This window comes from Arabidopsis thaliana, chromosome 3, assembly GCF_000001735.4.
Source record: "Arabidopsis thaliana chromosome 3, partial sequence".
NCBI lineage: Eukaryota > Viridiplantae > Streptophyta > Magnoliopsida > Brassicales > Brassicaceae > Arabidopsis > Arabidopsis thaliana.
In genome coordinates, this window is record NC_003074.8 from 23,359,464 (window position 1) to 23,375,442 (window position 15,979).

A 15,979-nucleotide genomic window follows, 5' to 3' on the forward strand; every position below is an offset into this window, starting at 1 on the left:
CTATTTTGGCAACTTCATCAAATTTTTAAACAAAAATGTTATTTTCATTCTTTTTTACCTCAAAATCGTATTTACATATATGCTATTATATTTAAAATCTTTGTGAGTTTTGATCGTAACATGAAAACGATTATAAAACGATTACAATCCGAAATCCCTCTCTCAAGGGATGGCGAATATAATGATTCCGAGCAAGAGACCGCGAGCCCCAAGCTTCTCTGAGAAGCATCCAAAGTACGTAGGTTCTTCGGATTGGTTGCCGGCAGAGAAAGACAAGGCTCAAGTTCAGCTCACTAACTTCCTTGAGCTATGTCGTTTCTGCAAGAAGAATCTACGTCATGACGAGGACGTTTTCATGTACGGGTCAGTTTTTTGCTTCTTTTCCTCTCTGCTTAGATATATCATTGTTAGGGATTCTTTGTGTGTATTGTTACTATGGTTTTCATTTGTGAAATTCCTTGTTGCAACCATCTGGCAGATACTTGGGGGCATTCTGTTCAAAACAATGCAGAGCAAAACAGATGGCATGCGACGTCTTTAGAGATTTCTCGAGACAGAAAGCAAATGTTAAGAAGGGAAGAACATCCAAAGATGAGGGATTAGATAGGATCTCATCATCACCATCATCATCATCATCATCATCATGCTTTTATATATGATTTTGAATTTGATGATGATTTGGGGTTCAGTGTAGATGGATGTGTGCAACTATTAAGCCTTTTGCCTCGTTTTTTAAGGGGAATTGGCTTACTACTCTCACAAGTTTGCATCGGCATATTATTATCTGTCGATCAAACTTTCTCTTTGGTTATTTGGGATTCTCCTTTTTTAGTCTTCTTTGCATAACCAATTTGATGTACAAGTGTGTTTTCTAAGGGTGGATATGACAGCTTCTGATATCTTTTTTATTAATCAAAAAAGTTTGTCTTTGGCGTTTACACTTTTGGGTTTCGGCAGTCTCGTAAACTCAGAGAGGCTTTGGAATGCAACTTTATTAGGGCATACTCTAATAGACTTGGGCTTGCTTTGTCTGTGGACTATGTAGATCAAGGAGATTCAACAACAATGAATAAAACAGGCCCTGTATTGTAAGCCCATAATTAAAAAACGGGCCCATTATCATTTATCTTTTTCTAAAAATAATTTTAAATGGGTTAATAACATTTCAGTAAACATATTAAAGCTGGTAATCTCTTACCGTTGGTAATTCTACATTTATTCTGTGGCCGTATTTGTTTGTTTAATGCGTGCGTGTGATATTCGAATTCTTGAGAAGGTAGCCAGCAGCCCAGCAGCCATACGTAAACCTTCTTTGCTGGAATTGAATATGGTAAAAATAATATACCAAGGAAGAATATTTATAGATTCTTACATAAAAAAAGGAAATTGCAAGCATCATCAAGGCGTTATTTCCCGTTACTTGGAGGTATGACGAAAGCCAATACTCGAAAGACAAGAATTTAATTGGTTGCCAAAAAAAAGAAAGACAAGAGTTTGACCGTATCTTTGTTATTAGATAGGCAATGACCTCAGCTGACGTAGTTAATTACTACTACTGACAGGAAACTTGGAACAGAAGCAAAGGTCGAGGCAATTCATTTAGAAGAAGACGACGTCATTCCCCCTCAAAACAGCTAATTGATTCTCTTACTTATTATGGTAACTCTTAACTCTTAACTGTAATATTTTTTTGACAATAATAAAGGTTGGACTAAATCAATGACGCACGACCCCTGACCTCTTCTCTGCCAGTTTACTTTCTTCTTTTTTTCTTTCTCTTTCAAAATTTCTTTTGTATAAAGGATTTTTTTTTTTATAAAGGATATTAACATCTTAATTCTAATAATCGACCGATCTTATATACTGAAGTCGAAATATTCAACAAAATTTTAAAGCATGTGTTATCAAAACTCAAAAGCTGACTTTTGTTAGCTACTACTTTTTGTTAAAGGATGAATACATGTAAATATAAAAGCATTTTCAAATTATGATGTTTTGACTTAGCTCACAAACATGTCAAAAAAGAGACATACACGTCGCACCTCACTTGTTCTCGACTACTCCCCATTCAGTTTACATGCAAGTTCTCTGTTCTATATCCACTGACGTCAACCTCTCTTGCAGACGCTGACGTTGAGCTTTATCTCCACGTGCACTCGAACTCTCATAACTTCTCTTCCACTTCGACCAAGGCATTGACAAATTACTGTTTTTTTTTGTTTGCATCTTAATTTCTCTAGCCAAGAATTACTCTGTATGTTATTTTCGTTTTCTTAAGATTAGAAAAAAGAAACAAGTCAAATCGTATTTTGTGAACGTTCATATATCAGATTGCCCCCGCATTTCCTACTTTGAGACTTACGAATTGTTCCTAACTATCGCACAATTAAAATAATACAACTCATAACATTCAAAATTTAAGGCAGATAGCATATATATAGTGTGTGCAGTGCCAACCAGTCAAATTTGTAATTACATGATTATTTTTTTTGGTTTTCCATTAATCACCACAACACTCACCCACCGGTATATATTAAATACATTTCTTTATCGCCAATATTACCTACTGCGTCTCTATGTCACTGCAAGAGTCCAAAGACCATATCTTATGTTACAAATTGTGTGATCAACTTGGCTAACAATCAATTTGAATAGCATCTACTTTTTTTTTTTTTTTTTCTACTTTATGATTGATATACTCGCAAATCCCAATCGTCAGGTACATGGAGGTTTACAAAACCTTTGTTTCTCTTTTGGGGTAATAAAAGACTAACCTTAAGATCAATCATTCGTTTCAATACATATAATCATATACACGATATGATCAATTATTAGAAGCTTCGAGGGATGAGGATCACATGGAAATATATATCGTTTTCAAAATCGCTATTATGGAACTTACCTACAAGCCTAGAGTCCTATATGTAAATAAAATAAAATTATGTTGGGTGTATTAGCTAATGTGTCACTGTCTTTCTAAATAAATGGTGTTCAGTGTATTAGTTAATATCTTCCAAAATCCACATGATATAGTAATGTAATGGAATGGATATGGCTACAAAAGTAAGGTTAAATGGAGTTACAAGAAAGTGAAAGCGACTAGATCCAAGTGGAATAATGAATTGATTTGGTATTTTAGTAGAAAGGGTCGAGTAATGTACGACATAGCATGTGGTTATGATCTAGTTTAATTTATAGGATCTTCTCATCATATTCATCTGCGAAGAAGCTTCTTTATCTCTACTATGTAGATCTATCACAAACCATGGAACAACAAAATGCATTATAATATTCGTACATGACGTAGTTCTGTATTCCACTAGATTAGCAAAAAAAAAAAAAAGGAAAAGAAAATGGTAAAAAGACAAAAGATATTTAAACATAAGAAAAGAAGAAGACTAGAGGAGGATGGGCAGAGAAAGTGAGTGTGGGCATATGCGTCCTCCTAACCTTCTAATCTCCGCCGTTGCTCAGACAAAAATATCTACCGTCGGATATGTCTCTTGTTAGAGGATATGATATTATTAATGTGTTCTCTTCGATCGTAGTATATTTTTTTGGTTTAGTCTACGAACCGTTGGTATCATTTATATTTAGATAAATAAATGAGGGAGCTCCGGTGAACATACAGTAGATAGAGATTAGAGACAAAATCTAAGAGTAAAAAATAAAGATATCCGACGTGGCGAATAATGTAGGGTTAAAGGCAATCCAAAAGAGACACAAACTCTTTTATCTGATCCTCTTTAGTGTACGACGAGCTCCCTCCACTCATATATGTTCGTTTACTTCACTCGCCTCTGCCTGGCGCGTTTCGTTACAAGACCTCTTTATCAAGTACATTGAGAGAGAATGCACGGAAATACATAACTATCGTTATTATTGTCATTTTCTTGCAAACAAATGGAAAATTAGTTGAAATAATACTGATGTGAAAACTCGATAAATATACCAACTGGTTTTTATTAATGTTGGTGATTTCTGTCTTACACTCTGATGTTCACAAAAATTTCGCACCCTTTTTTATTTTTTCTTTTGAAATTGTTTTCTAGGTTTAGTATATGATTCGGTTATTAAAACAAATATATTTTTTTTTCTTTTCATGTGTGTTATTGATAGAATCATACATGTCTTGACCAGAAAAATAACATAATTAAGTTTTCAAACTTAGGGAAAGCCCAATATTGAGGAATTGCCTTTTGTTTTAGGGAAAGAAAAAAAGCCAATTGTAGAATCGAAAGTACAAATAAAGAATATCATTCTTCGAGTTTGACTCTCTTTTTTTGAATTCTCACTTTGAAGATCGAATTTACTTATTAAATACTATTTGTTTTACCCCTTGACATTGTGTGACACAAACTAGATTTGTTTCTGTTCAATATTATAAGTGTATGGGCAAAAACTTATAGGACAAGAAACTGCAAAAAACTTTTTTTTTAACTCTGCTCTTTCCAATCTAAACCCATTGGTCCCTTACAAAGAATCCATTATATTTACAAAGCATACAACTATACACAAGTTTGACGAATCCTACAATCTTATGGAGAGATAACTAATGGGTTTTAAACCAAAAAAACTGGTCACTTCTCTATAATCCTAAAGATATTACTTGTTCAGCGCTGAAGCTATACTTTTTTACTCTCTTCTGTTTTCACTCGAATCTTCTCCTGTTTGTCACCGAGAAACAGGGCTTAGGCACCAGAGATCTTGACCAATATCTGACCTTTCCATGACTCTTCTATGATTCACAAATCTCCAACCCCTGATATATCCCGCAAAAAAGACCAGTTGATGATATCAGAAAACAAGAGCAACACCAACCTGAAATTTCCATAATCATTGATCATCAAAAATATAGTTACCATTTTTCTTTTGTTCAGGCTTTAGAAATATTGAATCCTCCCTTGGGGTCTGTCTACAAACGGATTCAGGACCGATGATGAATCGTTAGTACGGGTTAAGCTCAGAATATCCATAGCGTTGAGGAAGAAGTTCCTCAACTTCGATCCTAGAGCTGGTGTAACTGGAGCTTTTCTTGATACGGTTTCTATATGCCGATTCAATCTCTACTGAGAACAAACTGTAGACTGGTCTGTGATCAGAGAACCTTGATTCCCCGCGAACATATGACAGCTGACTGATACCACTCCCGTGCCAGAGTATGCGATCACACCTACAAATTCAGATGAACAAACTCAGCATGTTTGATATATATGCCATCAAGTTAATTTAGACTAGAGAGATAAGTACTAACCATGCTGGAGTGCGTCTCTTGGCCTTGGGAAGGCGATCATCGCCAGCATAAATATCTGAATTGTTAGAGTATTTGTAAGTTGGTGGAAAATATATAGTCCCTTCCTTCCATCCTTCAAAGACACAGCCTTTTCGTTGTTCTATCCGTAGCTGTAACAACAACAAAAACAAAAGTGACATTTAGATAAAAATTTCTTATCTTTCATATAAATATAAATTCTTTGGTCTTTGAATGGTGGAACTACCTGGTCTTTCTCAAGCAAGGCCCTCCAATCTCTCATCTCGACAAGAGCTTTTGCAGACCGGTAAGAAAGAGCTATACGGTAGTTCAAGTCTCCAAGCCAGATTACCCGACTGAAAACACAAGATTTCGCTGAGTTGATTGCAAGAATCAAAATTCAGCAAGTAAAGAGCATTGATAACTCACTCGTGTTCTGAAATCATCTGAGGAGACTTGTCGTCGCCGGCATTGTTCACTCTAGGGAATCTGGTTTTCCTTAGAATCTCCAAAACATCAGAGTTTCTTCTCAGCTCGTCTCCTTCTTTCTGACCAGACGTCAAGTGGCTGCAGACAAAGCAGAAGCTTGTCTGGTGAACGGACATGCTGATCGAAATGGAGCCCTGCAGATTAAAAAGATCCAAACTTTGACAAGCCGAAAGATATATTATTGGACGTATATCAAAACAGAAGATTTGGGAATGTGGAATTTTGACCTTGTTTCCAAGATAACCCATCAAGCCTCTCCCAACGCAAGACACTTTGAGGTTGTTGACACTGTCCCTTAGATCACTCTTGACCCAAACGGTTAAGAATATCCCAACCATCTGCTTACTGGCCACTAAACAGTACTTAGACTTGTCTCTTCCTTTGTCTCTGTCGTCTGCCACAAAGGAACCAGTCCTCGAGACAGGGGAATAGTGATCATGACAAGGAGAATCTGCTGGCTCGTCTTCAGAGGAGCAATACCTAAAGCTCTGGTCGTAGAAGTCGTCAGGTGTGTCGCCCAGCATGAAACGGTCACAGACGCTGAATCTGCGGTCAAACTGCTGTGGCAGGGATGATGCAGACGCGTCCATCCTCATGCTCCTGCTCCGATGGTAGAATAACGAGTTAGCACCAGCGGCTGAGTCGCCTTCAAAGTCAGAGTCGAGCTCGGCGACCGGGTGGGGAACAGGAGAAGGAGTCTGGCAGCTTCCGCCGGGAAGGCTGTTTAGGGTTCTTCGGATGAGAGAGACCCATTTCCTGGCGGGTCCGTTGTCCTCGGTGCCTAAAACGTTGCCGGCGTTCAAAGGAACGATCTCTTGGAAGCTGTGAAAAATCCAAAATCATGAGAGGCTTTCCGAGATTGGGAATCAAAAGAAAGAAAGAGTTAGGTGAGGTGCAAAGTACCCAAGAACGTAAATGTCGGAAGGAGGAGAAGTGTGAAGCCAATCGTCGAGATTTAAATAACTCGGCGGAGATTTGCCGGCGACATTCCATGTGGCAGTAAAAACCCTTTATGTGTGTGTATAAAGCGTGAGTTAGATAAAAAAAAAAAAAGAAACAAGAATCAAGAGAAATAGAAAAATACCTAAGATGATCAAGCGGTGGATCGACATCGAGTTTGTTTCGTCTGGCTCTTCCGCTGTTCCTTTTGCTCCGAGTCTCTGCACTCCATTTTTTTTAATCAAAAAAAGGGAATGAAAAAAAGAAGACAAGGCATGGTTTATGAGTGATTGCAGACTGACCAGTTTTGCTTTTACGGACAGAGCATGCTTCCTCTCTTTCAATGACATTGTTCCTCCAATCTCCACCACCTTCACCTGCAACAACATAAAGAGAAGTTCGTTAAAAGCTGTTCTCTTCTCACATTCCCTACATGGACATCCCTATTAGTACTTACTAGAGATTTAACAAACTTATAATTAAAGCTAAGCCTAAAAATATAAATGTCTTGAGTTTTTTTCTTTCTTACCTCTGTCCAAGTCGTCTGCGTGAAAATCTTCTGATTTGCTCTTGATGTTGAGCCATTTCTTGACCAACGTTTTGGGCCATGACAGCTGCAGCAGAAACAACTTAAGGAGATTTAGATAGAGATCATCTTAGGAGATAACATCATAATCAATTGAGAGAGATAGAGAAAACAAAACCTTGCTTTTCTTGAGGTTACCATCACCCATTGTTCTTCAGCTTCATACAGAGATGGATAGATCTCTGATTCACAATTCAATCTTTTTGCAAAAAAAGTCAATATAAGCCTCCCCTGAACCGAAGAAGACCCAAGAGGATGGTTGACGAATTTAGAAGAGGTCAATGTGAGACCACTTCTTCTTATAAACAGAGGAGGAGGTTAAGGGATTCTCACTCTTCCTATCCTATATTCCTATGCAGGAACAAGGAACCTCGTTTCAGACCAAAGTGCTTGTTGTTGCTTTGCTGTTTGTTTGTTTCTTTGAACGCCAAATCCAAGAAGGGGCAAAAGAAAGACAACAACTTTGGAACCCGAGTTCAGAGAGATGGGTATTCGGGTACAGCCCGGATTTTCCTCTTCCTTTCTTCTTCTTCTTCTTGCTTCTTGTTTTCTGAAATGTATCCGTACTCTCGCTCTCTCTCTCTTTCTGTGTCTTTAAAGAAGAAACGGATCATATGACTCTCTCTCTCTCTCTCTCCACAGCTTCTTCTTCTTCTTCTTCTTCTTCTGCATCTCTCTCTCTCTCTCTTTCTTGCTTATAAAACTGTGGGTCCGACCCGTTTTTAAAGAAATGTAATATTAAATCCGATTTGTACCCGTTTTTTCCTGTATCGGGTCGGTACAGACGACCCGGTAACTTTCTCAATTTGCATTTTCTAATTATCACCAACAAAAATTGCTAGTTGCAGCAGTGCATCTGTGCATATATAGAGAGAGAGTTATTGCACTTTCCCTCAAACTTTGTTTTCATATCTCATTGATTTTGACGTATCTCATTTTCCTTCCTATTAATACTTGCGTGTCGTTAATTACTGACCAAATGTTAATTTCCCTATATGTTCAACACGATTTATAGCATTTAATTTGTTGCCGCAATGTAATTCTTGTAGATTGTTAAATAATCAAAATATACTCTTATAGAAACTAACAAACCAAGGATATGCATGTGTATATTATGAAGCGGAAATATGATAAATCACATTAATCATTCATAAGAGGTACAATCCAATCCATTTTATATATATAAAAAAGAGACACTTTTGGTTTATTCCATTCCATATATTGCAATACAAATCCCGGATTTTTGCAATTGGAACAAACCCAATAAACAAAAAACGAAATCTCAATTCTTGGGAATATGTCGCCAAGAAACAATACTACTACTAGTTATTATTAAAAGCAAAACGAGAGAGTGGATTGGTTAGCTAAGGTAGATGCATGTATGCATGTTTAATGGGTGAAGTTTGAGGTTTCGGGAGACCACCAACAACAACAATTGTCACTTTATGTTTTTGGATTCGTATTTATATTTTTATCATAGGAAAAAGGGAATTAACACGTTTACCAATATTTATTTGCAAGGCACTTTTTAGTAAAATGTGAGTTTTATAAAATTTGAGTTCTGTTGTGTGGAAAGAGGAGGAAATGCTTTTGACCCAAAATCTAGACTAATGCGAGACTCTGCCTCGTCCTCTTGGACCATCTATTACTTTATCAAACTTTTAATTTCAAACGTATAAGACCCCCAACTTTATTATTGCAACGATACAATGTGACAATGTGACATTGCATATATATTATATCCATCCATGTGATGTGAATGCTAGCTTATATATAGCATATGAGAGTAACATATGGTACGATTTATACGAACATAAGATGGGTTTGAATTACTGTGCCTTAGGGTTTGGGCAGAGTCAACTTTCAAACTGAAAATAACCCTATTTGTTTAAACACAAGACAGAAAAATATATGATCTTGTGGGGTTAACTTATGGGGGCAATGCTCTAAGATTTTGCTTTATCTAACTTTTCAAGATTATAAAATCGAGTGTTCACTTTTAAGACATTGTTTGATGAATTTATGCGATATAGTTTTGTAAGGTAAAGTTAAAATGACACATGCTGCATGTGGGAGACCGTGTCTGTGTTTGTTCAGTCCAATACTTAGGTTTAGTAAATAGTGATTTTATTTTTTTTATCTTTCCAAAATGTACATTTGTACATTTCAACAGCCATCTTCTTTTTATTTTGTAATTAAAAAGCTTTAAAAAAAATAAAGATTTTGAAGGCTCAATAACTTTATCTGGCTCTACGAAACCCTGTGCCAGTTGTAATAAGTGTATATATAATTACGCTTTAGTTGTTTTTTATTTTGTTAAATGCGTATGACTCCTCTCTCTGATTAGAGAAACGTACTGATTAGTTAAAGCCTTAAAGAGTTAAATACTTGATGGTAATAGCATATACTTTATTCTGTCACGTCAACACAAGTTCACCAAACAATAAAGAATTCGAACATTGCAATTAAAGATACTTGAAAAACGACCTATTTATTCGAATAAAACGAATCATTTATTAAACTGATCAGAAAATAACTTTCAAGGCTTTGTACTCTGTTGTGAATTATATTTGTATATAAACAAAATAGTACTATATTGAATAGTAATAATACAATCTGTTAATGAAGACGACTTTGTAGAATATCGGGCACATGTTGGGTATTTATAAAGATTCATGATAACACCTAGCTAGAAGAACATTAAGATATGTTTTGGTAAGCCTGTTTTCTTGATTATAATAATTTATCTCAATGAGTAGACAGATTAGTACTTAATTATTATCCTCCAATCTTTGTTGCCTGGGAATTTTTTTTCAGCATTATGTTAATCTGATGTCAAGGTAGATATAAATTCATATACTCTCATGAGTCATGATGCAAAAGAAACTATAGTGATAGATGCAATGAAATAAAGACGTTTTCGGGTTTTTATGGAAGGAAGGATGGGTGGTGATGTGAAAGATTTTTAACTTGGAAGAAGAAAGAGGTCCTTTGAGCGTGTGTGGGTAAAAACATCACTTTCATGAACATGGAGAGATTTTAGGGTTTAGGGGTAAAAAGGTTAAAGGATGATGTTACTGTTTTTATCTCTTTCTGCATTGTTATCTGCTATAGTTGCAAAAATTCGATCATACATCAAATAATATTGTGTGGTCTTATTCATCTAAACTCATAATTCCCACAACCGTACGGTACAACTACAAGCCCAACGCTCCCTGAAACAGGGCCGTGTACGTCTTTAAACATTTAAAACCTTAAATTTGTACCTGTGTTTGATTCTTCAAGAAACAGAGCCATTAGATGTATCATCGGCTCATCCAATCATACTCGTTGTCTCCCTGCACACCAAAGCAACAACTTGTGTAAAGATTTGAACCCAATGTTGGGGTTTTAAGAGGATCAAAAGAGGTACTCAAAGGATTGTTAAACGTGCCTGACCATTGCTTCGAGGACTTTCTATACGCTGTCAGTATCTACATTTGAAAGCAAATTACACCATCTGAGACAAGCAAAGCTTTGACACAGGAGATACGAGATAGCCAAATAATGAAGGGTATTTTACAATCGCTCTCACCACATTTCCGCATATAGAATGCATTAAGAGCAGAGATCTCTCAAGCACATATAAATCAACAGCCTTGTATCCAGGCGAGGTTGATGTAAAACATCCAAGATTTCTTCTCATGCAAGATGAAAACTTTCAAATTAACATCCAAGCTTAAATGCAGTCACGCCTATCCTTGAAATTAGATTTGTAATTGGCAAAGGGAAGACAAACATTCATGTTTTTGGTAGAAATCTATTGCCAAGGTTCTAGAGATTCATAGAAGAGAGTGAAGTTGAATGCTAAAGAGATCTGCGGTTGACGAGTCTCTTGTGGATGGCTCTGATGGTGGTTGGTGTTGTGCGGCAGCAACCTCCCAGGAGAGACACTCCTGCATCCATCCATTTCTCTACGTATGATACAAAGTCTTCATCCCCAACTCCGGTGTTTTCCTGCAACAGTTTTTGAGCAACTCAGACAACTGTGCTCCTTCCTCTCAAAGCAAATACTGTATATACGATGACTTACCACCCACTCCTTCCGATCAGCATCATAGCTTTCTCCGCTGTTTGGGTACACTAGTATGGGCTTGCTTGTCACCTACAAGTTATTCATATACCTTTTAGGGTCTCTACAAATACAAATACCTAATGAGTGTGGATCCAAGCCGCACCTTTTCTATCTCCAAAACTAGCCCCTCTATGAATCTTGGAGGGGTACAGTTGATTCCAACCGCCACTACTTTCTCACAATTTTCAGCTATGGAGATACACTCCTTGATGGAATCCCCGCTAACCACGTTTACGCCATCCTTTGAGTTGAATGAAAACCACCCAGGAATCTTCACATCTCCCTCTTCTAATAGATCAGCAAATGCCTTGCATATCACAGAAAGAAACACCCACAGGAAGCTAACAACATCAAAATTGGGACGCTCGATATGAAAGGATAAATCTACTACAATATGTCAAATATCATCATCAGTACCTGAGCCTCTATCTTGTTTGGAATGGTCTCAAATGCTATTAAATCAGCACCAGATTCCGCCAGAACTTGGAGTCGTCTGCGGTGAAAATCCTTCAGCTTTTCCAGCGTGATCGAATCACCATAGATTCCACTGATATAATAACCACCAACAGTTAAAAGATAATTTTAAGGAGATAGTGCAAAAATACACGAAATCCACAAAAATCAAAATCTGAATAGGGCAAGTGGTAAGAGCTTTAGAAACTTGTTCCAACCCAAACTCATATCATCTACATAGATAAGAGAAAAATGAAGCAATAACCTGTATTCAGACCCATCAGCCAAGTATGCACCGTAGCTACCAACTGATGCTGCAACTAATATAGGGCGCTTTTTGAGAATCTTATCATCCATGGAAGAGCTAGTTCCGCATTTGTCATAATACGAGTTCCGAGCTTCAGTCGCTATTTCTACGCTCTTTTTAAGCAAAGATTCGCTCTCTTCTCTAGAAAATCCCTTTGCTTCAAACCCCTGAATCGTGGCCTGTTCAGAATTATCATCAATCCAAGTTGTTAGTGTCCAAAAAAGAGATAGATAAACAAAGAAACATAGAATGATGGAGGTAAAGAACCTGATAAGAAGCGCTGGAGATGATATCAGCACCAGCTTCAAGGTAATCGAGATGCACCTGCTCCATCAGGAAATACAAGCAGCTAAGTAAGCTACAATCAATCATATCTAATAGCAAAGCGATCACTGAGTAGGAAACAAAATCTTAACCCTGTTTCCCGACTCAGAATGCAAAAGAAACCATGGAACTGAATCTGGAAATAGCAAATAATGAGTAGATATTACCACACAATGGAGCAACATGAACACTAGAAAGGGGTTTAGGGTTCACAAGTTTACAGCTTTAAATATTGTCAATAACAACAGTTGAATCAGTAATCTTCTAAATCTGCTTGAAACGTCCAAGGAGCAACCAACCATTGATGGAAATGAGAATGCTTTACTTCATCCACCTTTAGAGTACCCATGGCATTTACTCAATCAATCAAAGTAAACCTAAAAATCCTAGGGTTTATTCACACCCAAAATAAGAAAAGCACAAGGCCTTGTCCCGCAGCTGGACGTTGGATTCAGATTTCACTGACAACAGAAGAAAAGGATTTACTGCTTACGGTGTGAATGAGGTGAGGAGAGGTGACAAGGCATTTGGCGCTCCAGAGAGGATCGTTGAGATCTGCTCCATGTCTCTCGAACTCCGTTGCAAGCCCTCCGTCTATTACCGCATAGCCGCCTGTCTGCTTCAGGAAATCTTTCATCGAGTTAAAAGAGTTTCCGGTCATCTTGTATGTCGCCTCGGACCGATCACCCAACAACTCCCACTGAAGCGTGTACTGTGTGAAACATACGATAAACACAAAAAACTGTAGAGAGAAACACTCAAAATCTTTAGTACTAATTTTGTTTACAAATTGTAGGTTTAGACCTTTATCTTGAATACTAATAACAGTATCGGCCCAATCCTTTTCTATGTTTCCTTCAGACCCCTCTTGTAAGTAAGTTTTAACTCTCTGTTTTTTTCTTATCAGATTTTGATGATCAATTTGCATGTGTGCGTCGTGTATATATGAAATTCGAATCAACATCAAAAAATAAAATAAAGCTTAATCGAATTATACACGACTGTGTTAAGTATATAAATACATAGAGCGCAGAAAGATTCTTATGACAAAACCCACACCAATCCAACTCCCATAGCTCAAAGTAAATACAAAATCCAAAGAATCACGCAGCTCTCAAGAATATATCAGACACGGAGCAAAAAGGAAAGAGAGGGAGAGAGATTCAGGGGCCTCGAGGTTTGAAGAAACAGAGGCACCCCTGAAACTGGTCCGGAGCTATCATTCCACCACCTTTGCTTGTGTCTATGGCTTCAAGCAGCTTCACCACCTCCTCCATCTCCGGACGCCTGTCTGGATTCGGGTCCCAGCATCTCTTCATGATGTTTGCCACCGCATGCGGGCAGCATTTCGGAATCTCTGGTCTCAGATTCTGAGCAAGATGCACCAAACAGTGACTTCATTAGATTTCCTGATTAGCTTTAACATAGGAGAGATTGTATGTATAGACAGAGAGAGAGAGAGGAACCCTATGAACAACGGCGTGAGAGATCTCAGCAAAACTACAGTCAGCATAGGGCATGTCACAGCAGTATATTTCCCAGAGGCATACCCCAAAGCTATAGACATCGCATTTCCTGTTGTAAGGCTTTCCTTCAAGAACCTATGCAACAAAAGCTAACATTCTCATCTTTCCTATTACGAAACACAAGGATTTTGACTCTACAGGAACAACATTACATACCTCTGGTGCCATGTATCCAAGTGTTCCAGTTTCACCCGTCATGTCTTGAGGGTTCTGAGCTTCAACTCTAGCTACCCCGAAATCAGCGATCTTCAGCGTCTTGTTAGGCTGTAACAGCATGTTCTCTGACTTCACGTCCCTATGTACAATCGCCTTGGAGTGGAGGTAACTAAGCCTGAGACAAAGAAAAAAGGTAGGAAGAGTTTTGTTGATAAAGGAAGCATCTTTGTCTGAATAGTTTCAGAAATGAATGGCAAATCAGGAAACATAAAGTAAAGGAGAGATTACCCTCTAGCGAGATCCAAAGCGAGCTGAATGACATCCTTGATGGGTAGTTTGGCCCTATATTTCTTGATGAGGAACTTCTTAAGCGTGCCTCCGGCAACATATTCAACCACAACACAACAGGCCCTCGCAGGATGTGCACCGTTACCACGTCCGCCAGTATCACCAGCAGGAGGGATCCGCAGATCAGAGGTTCCCATGGATGCTCCTATAAACTGCCACAGAGAGAGAGAGGTCAAATGAATAAGTCCTTTGATCAAAAGGTTCTTCTTCTACCTTAATCGGTGAATGTAAAAAGAATACCTTGGTAACGTTGGGATGATCGAGCTTCTGCCAGACGGCGACCTCTTGCTCGAAGGAAGCACGGAGAGCTGTAGTTTCAGCTGGTGTGGCGTAACCATCTTCTCCCCAATCTAACACTTTCACTGCAGCAAACCATAACATCCATCAGACGGGAGATCCCCAAAAAAGACCACCAGTGTCTATCCTAATGAATCATATATATCTTAGTCTAGGAGAAAAGACGGACCTGCGACTTCTTGGCCGGCGTAGACACCGCGGTAGACAGTGCCGTAAGTACCGTGAGCGAGGACGTGCTTCATATCGAGTTTGGAGAGGTCAATCTCCCATTCCTGCATCGCCGGTGCGGGAGCGCTCGTGGAAGCGGAATTGGTGAGGACGCTGCTAGTAGAGGTTTGACCCATATGCAAATCCCATTTACTGAAATCCAGTGTATCTGCCCTGAAGTATCGTTCTTCTCCGGCGCTCCTGCTCCCAGTACCGCCTATTTTGGGATCCGCGGTCCCGGACCCGATTTCAAGTGATTTATCCGCCTCTCCGCCGCCAGAGGCCATTGATTTCTCTCTCCGGCCTTACTCTTTTGGAGAGCCACCAGCCACTAATACAACAATACTCTTCGATTCAAAACCACCCAGATGATCAATCGAAAATCAAGCAGTTCAATCAGTGAGTTGAGGGGACAAAGCTAGGTTTTTTTTTTTTATGTGGTGGAGAGAGAAAGAACAAGAAAAAATTGGTGGAGAGACAAAAGACAAGAGAGTTGAGAAAGAAGAAGAAGAACAAGTTAGTAGAAATCGATCGAAGGTGGTGGTGGTGGTCTCCACAAAAAAAAATACTCTTTTTCTTTTATAGTTTGACAAGTAGAGAAGGATCGGCGGTGCAGTGGGAGAGAGACCAAGTCTTAATGTCTTTTTGACAGTTTCACCGGCCAAAGAGTCGTTTTGTTGCCCTTTTCCAGTTTTTATTATAAAAAACTCTCTCTTGCAAAAACAGAGCTCGTCTGTCTTTGCTTCTTCTCGGTCTAGTGGCAGCCCTTCCGTCGCCGTTTATTCGTTTCCCCCAAATTTCTTGTAAATTTACATTCGACTTTAATAATATTTGTACATCGAGAAATGAATAACCTTTTTGGTTTGTGACGCAATCTATCGAAACCAAAAGGTCCACTGTAATAATCTCTCTTTAAGATGACTACTGTATTTAATTGTGTAATTCATAATAAAGAAATAAATCAGATTACGTAATTTGTTAT

At 38.3% G+C, this 15,979-nt stretch overlaps 5 protein-coding genes and 1 long non-coding RNA gene across 11 annotated transcripts; 2 read left to right on the plus strand and 4 right to left on the minus strand.

The window, feature by feature from the left end:
• Positions 1-169: 169 nt before the first annotated feature.
• AT3G63230 (senescence-associated-like protein (DUF581)) lies at positions 170-875 on the plus strand (the record flags this gene model as incomplete). Of its 2 annotated transcripts, NM_001203238.1 has the most annotated exons (3): positions 170-363; positions 479-566; positions 690-875. In NM_001203238.1, the coding sequence occupies 3 exons, from the start codon at positions 170-172 to the stop codon at positions 873-875; spliced, it is 468 nt and encodes a 155-aa protein (NP_001190167.1). The 2 variants fall into 2 exon arrangements, with proteins under 2 accessions (NP_001190167.1, NP_191882.2); NM_116188.2 differs by lacking the exon at positions 690-875 and having other exon boundaries at positions 479-659.
• Positions 876-4,408: 3,533 nt separating this feature from the next.
• AT3G63240 (DNAse I-like superfamily protein) lies at positions 4,409-8,129 on the minus strand. 2 transcript variants are annotated; one of them, NM_116189.4, is made up of 11 exons: positions 7,384-8,129; positions 7,209-7,293; positions 6,982-7,056; positions 6,825-6,900; positions 6,644-6,748; positions 5,968-6,562; positions 5,681-5,874; positions 5,499-5,607; positions 5,255-5,403; positions 4,863-5,173; positions 4,409-4,762 (listed from the first exon to the last, which is right to left on the minus strand). In NM_116189.4, exons 1-10 carry the CDS (start codon positions 7,411-7,413, stop codon positions 4,948-4,950), a joined length of 1,644 nt encoding a protein of 547 aa, NP_191883.2. In that variant the 5' UTR covers positions 7,414-8,129; the 3' UTR covers positions 4,409-4,762; positions 4,863-4,947. The 2 variants fall into 2 exon arrangements, with proteins under 2 accessions (NP_191883.2, NP_001326750.1); NM_001340194.1 differs by having other exon boundaries at positions 4,409-5,173.
• A 439-nt stretch (positions 8,130-8,568) lies between these two features.
• On the minus strand, positions 8,569-8,966 carry AT3G09945. The gene has a single exon (NR_141578.1). It is a non-coding gene; the product is annotated as an other RNA (long non-coding RNA).
• A 1,351-nt stretch (positions 8,967-10,317) lies between these two features.
• Positions 10,318-13,360, minus strand: HMT2 (homocysteine methyltransferase 2). Of its 3 annotated transcripts, NM_001340195.1 has the most exons (8): positions 12,957-13,360; positions 12,407-12,463; positions 12,098-12,318; positions 11,797-11,926; positions 11,483-11,686; positions 11,338-11,409; positions 10,699-11,261; positions 10,318-10,603 (listed from the first exon to the last, which is right to left on the minus strand). In NM_001340195.1, exons 1-7 carry the CDS (start codon positions 13,122-13,124, stop codon positions 11,112-11,114), a joined length of 1,002 nt encoding a protein of 333 aa, NP_001319825.1. In that variant the 5' UTR covers positions 13,125-13,360; the 3' UTR covers positions 10,318-10,603; positions 10,699-11,111. The 3 variants fall into 3 exon arrangements, with proteins under 3 accessions (NP_001319825.1, NP_191884.1, NP_974482.1); NM_116190.5 differs by lacking the exon at positions 10,318-10,603 and having other exon boundaries at positions 10,750-11,261; positions 12,957-13,250; NM_202753.2 differs by lacking the exon at positions 10,318-10,603 and having other exon boundaries at positions 10,845-11,261; positions 12,407-13,153.
• A 46-nt stretch (positions 13,361-13,406) lies between these two features.
• Positions 13,407-14,082, plus strand: AT3G63255 (uncharacterized protein; the record flags this gene model as incomplete). The annotated part of the gene is made up of 2 exons (NM_001340196.1): positions 13,407-13,823; positions 13,910-14,082. The coding sequence occupies exons 1-2, from the start codon at positions 13,709-13,711 to the stop codon at positions 14,080-14,082; spliced, it is 288 nt and encodes a 95-aa protein (NP_001325490.1). The 5' UTR covers positions 13,407-13,708.
• On the minus strand, positions 13,415-15,942 carry ATMRK1 (Protein kinase superfamily protein). 2 transcript variants are annotated; one of them, NM_116191.3, is made up of 6 exons: positions 14,960-15,942; positions 14,734-14,855; positions 14,434-14,645; positions 14,146-14,320; positions 13,930-14,064; positions 13,418-13,833 (listed from the first exon to the last, which is right to left on the minus strand). In NM_116191.3, the coding sequence occupies exons 1-6, from the start codon at positions 15,282-15,284 to the stop codon at positions 13,627-13,629; spliced, it is 1,176 nt and encodes a 391-aa protein (NP_191885.1). In that variant the 5' UTR covers positions 15,285-15,942; the 3' UTR covers positions 13,418-13,626. The 2 variants fall into 2 exon arrangements, with proteins under 2 accessions (NP_974483.1, NP_191885.1); NM_202754.2 differs by having other exon boundaries at positions 13,415-14,064; positions 14,960-15,875.
• Between the last annotated feature and the right edge of the window lie 37 nt (positions 15,943-15,979).

Excerpts from the sequence above, each read along its gene's own strand:
- AT3G63240 (NM_116189.4), bottom strand. The coding sequence starts at position 7,413 with ATGGGTGATGGTAACCTCAAGAAAAGCAAG. Across the intron at positions 7,057-7,208 it reads CGCAGACGACTTGGACAGAG|GTGAAGGTGGTGGAGATTGG; the intron begins GTAAGAAAGAAA and ends ATGTTGTTGCAG. Across the intron at positions 5,608-5,680 it reads CAGATGATTTCAGAACACGA|TCGGGTAATCTGGCTTGGAG; the intron begins GTGAGTTATCAA and ends TTGTGTTTTCAG.
- HMT2 (NM_001340195.1), bottom strand. The coding sequence starts at position 13,124 with ATGACCGGAAACTCTTTTAACTCGATGAAAGATTTCCTGAAGCAGACA. Across the intron at positions 11,927-12,097 it reads GCTGATGGGTCTGAATACAG|TGGAATCTATGGTGATTCGA; the intron begins GTTATTGCTTCA and ends TTATTATATCAG. Across the intron at positions 11,262-11,337 it reads CTGATCGGAAGGAGTGGGTG|GAAAACACCGGAGTTGGGGA; the intron begins GTAAGTCATCGT and ends AAACTGTTGCAG.
- ATMRK1 (NM_116191.3), bottom strand. The coding sequence starts at position 15,284 with ATGGCCTCTGGCGGCGGAGAGGCGGATAAATCACTTGAAATCGGGTCC. Across the intron at positions 14,856-14,959 it reads CGCCGGCCAAGAAGTCGCAG|TGAAAGTGTTAGATTGGGGA; the intron begins GTCCGTCTTTTC and ends GGTTTGCTGCAG. Across the intron at positions 14,321-14,433 it reads GCTTTGGATCTCGCTAGAGG|GCTTAGTTACCTCCACTCCA; the intron begins GTAATCTCTCCT and ends TCTTTGTCTCAG.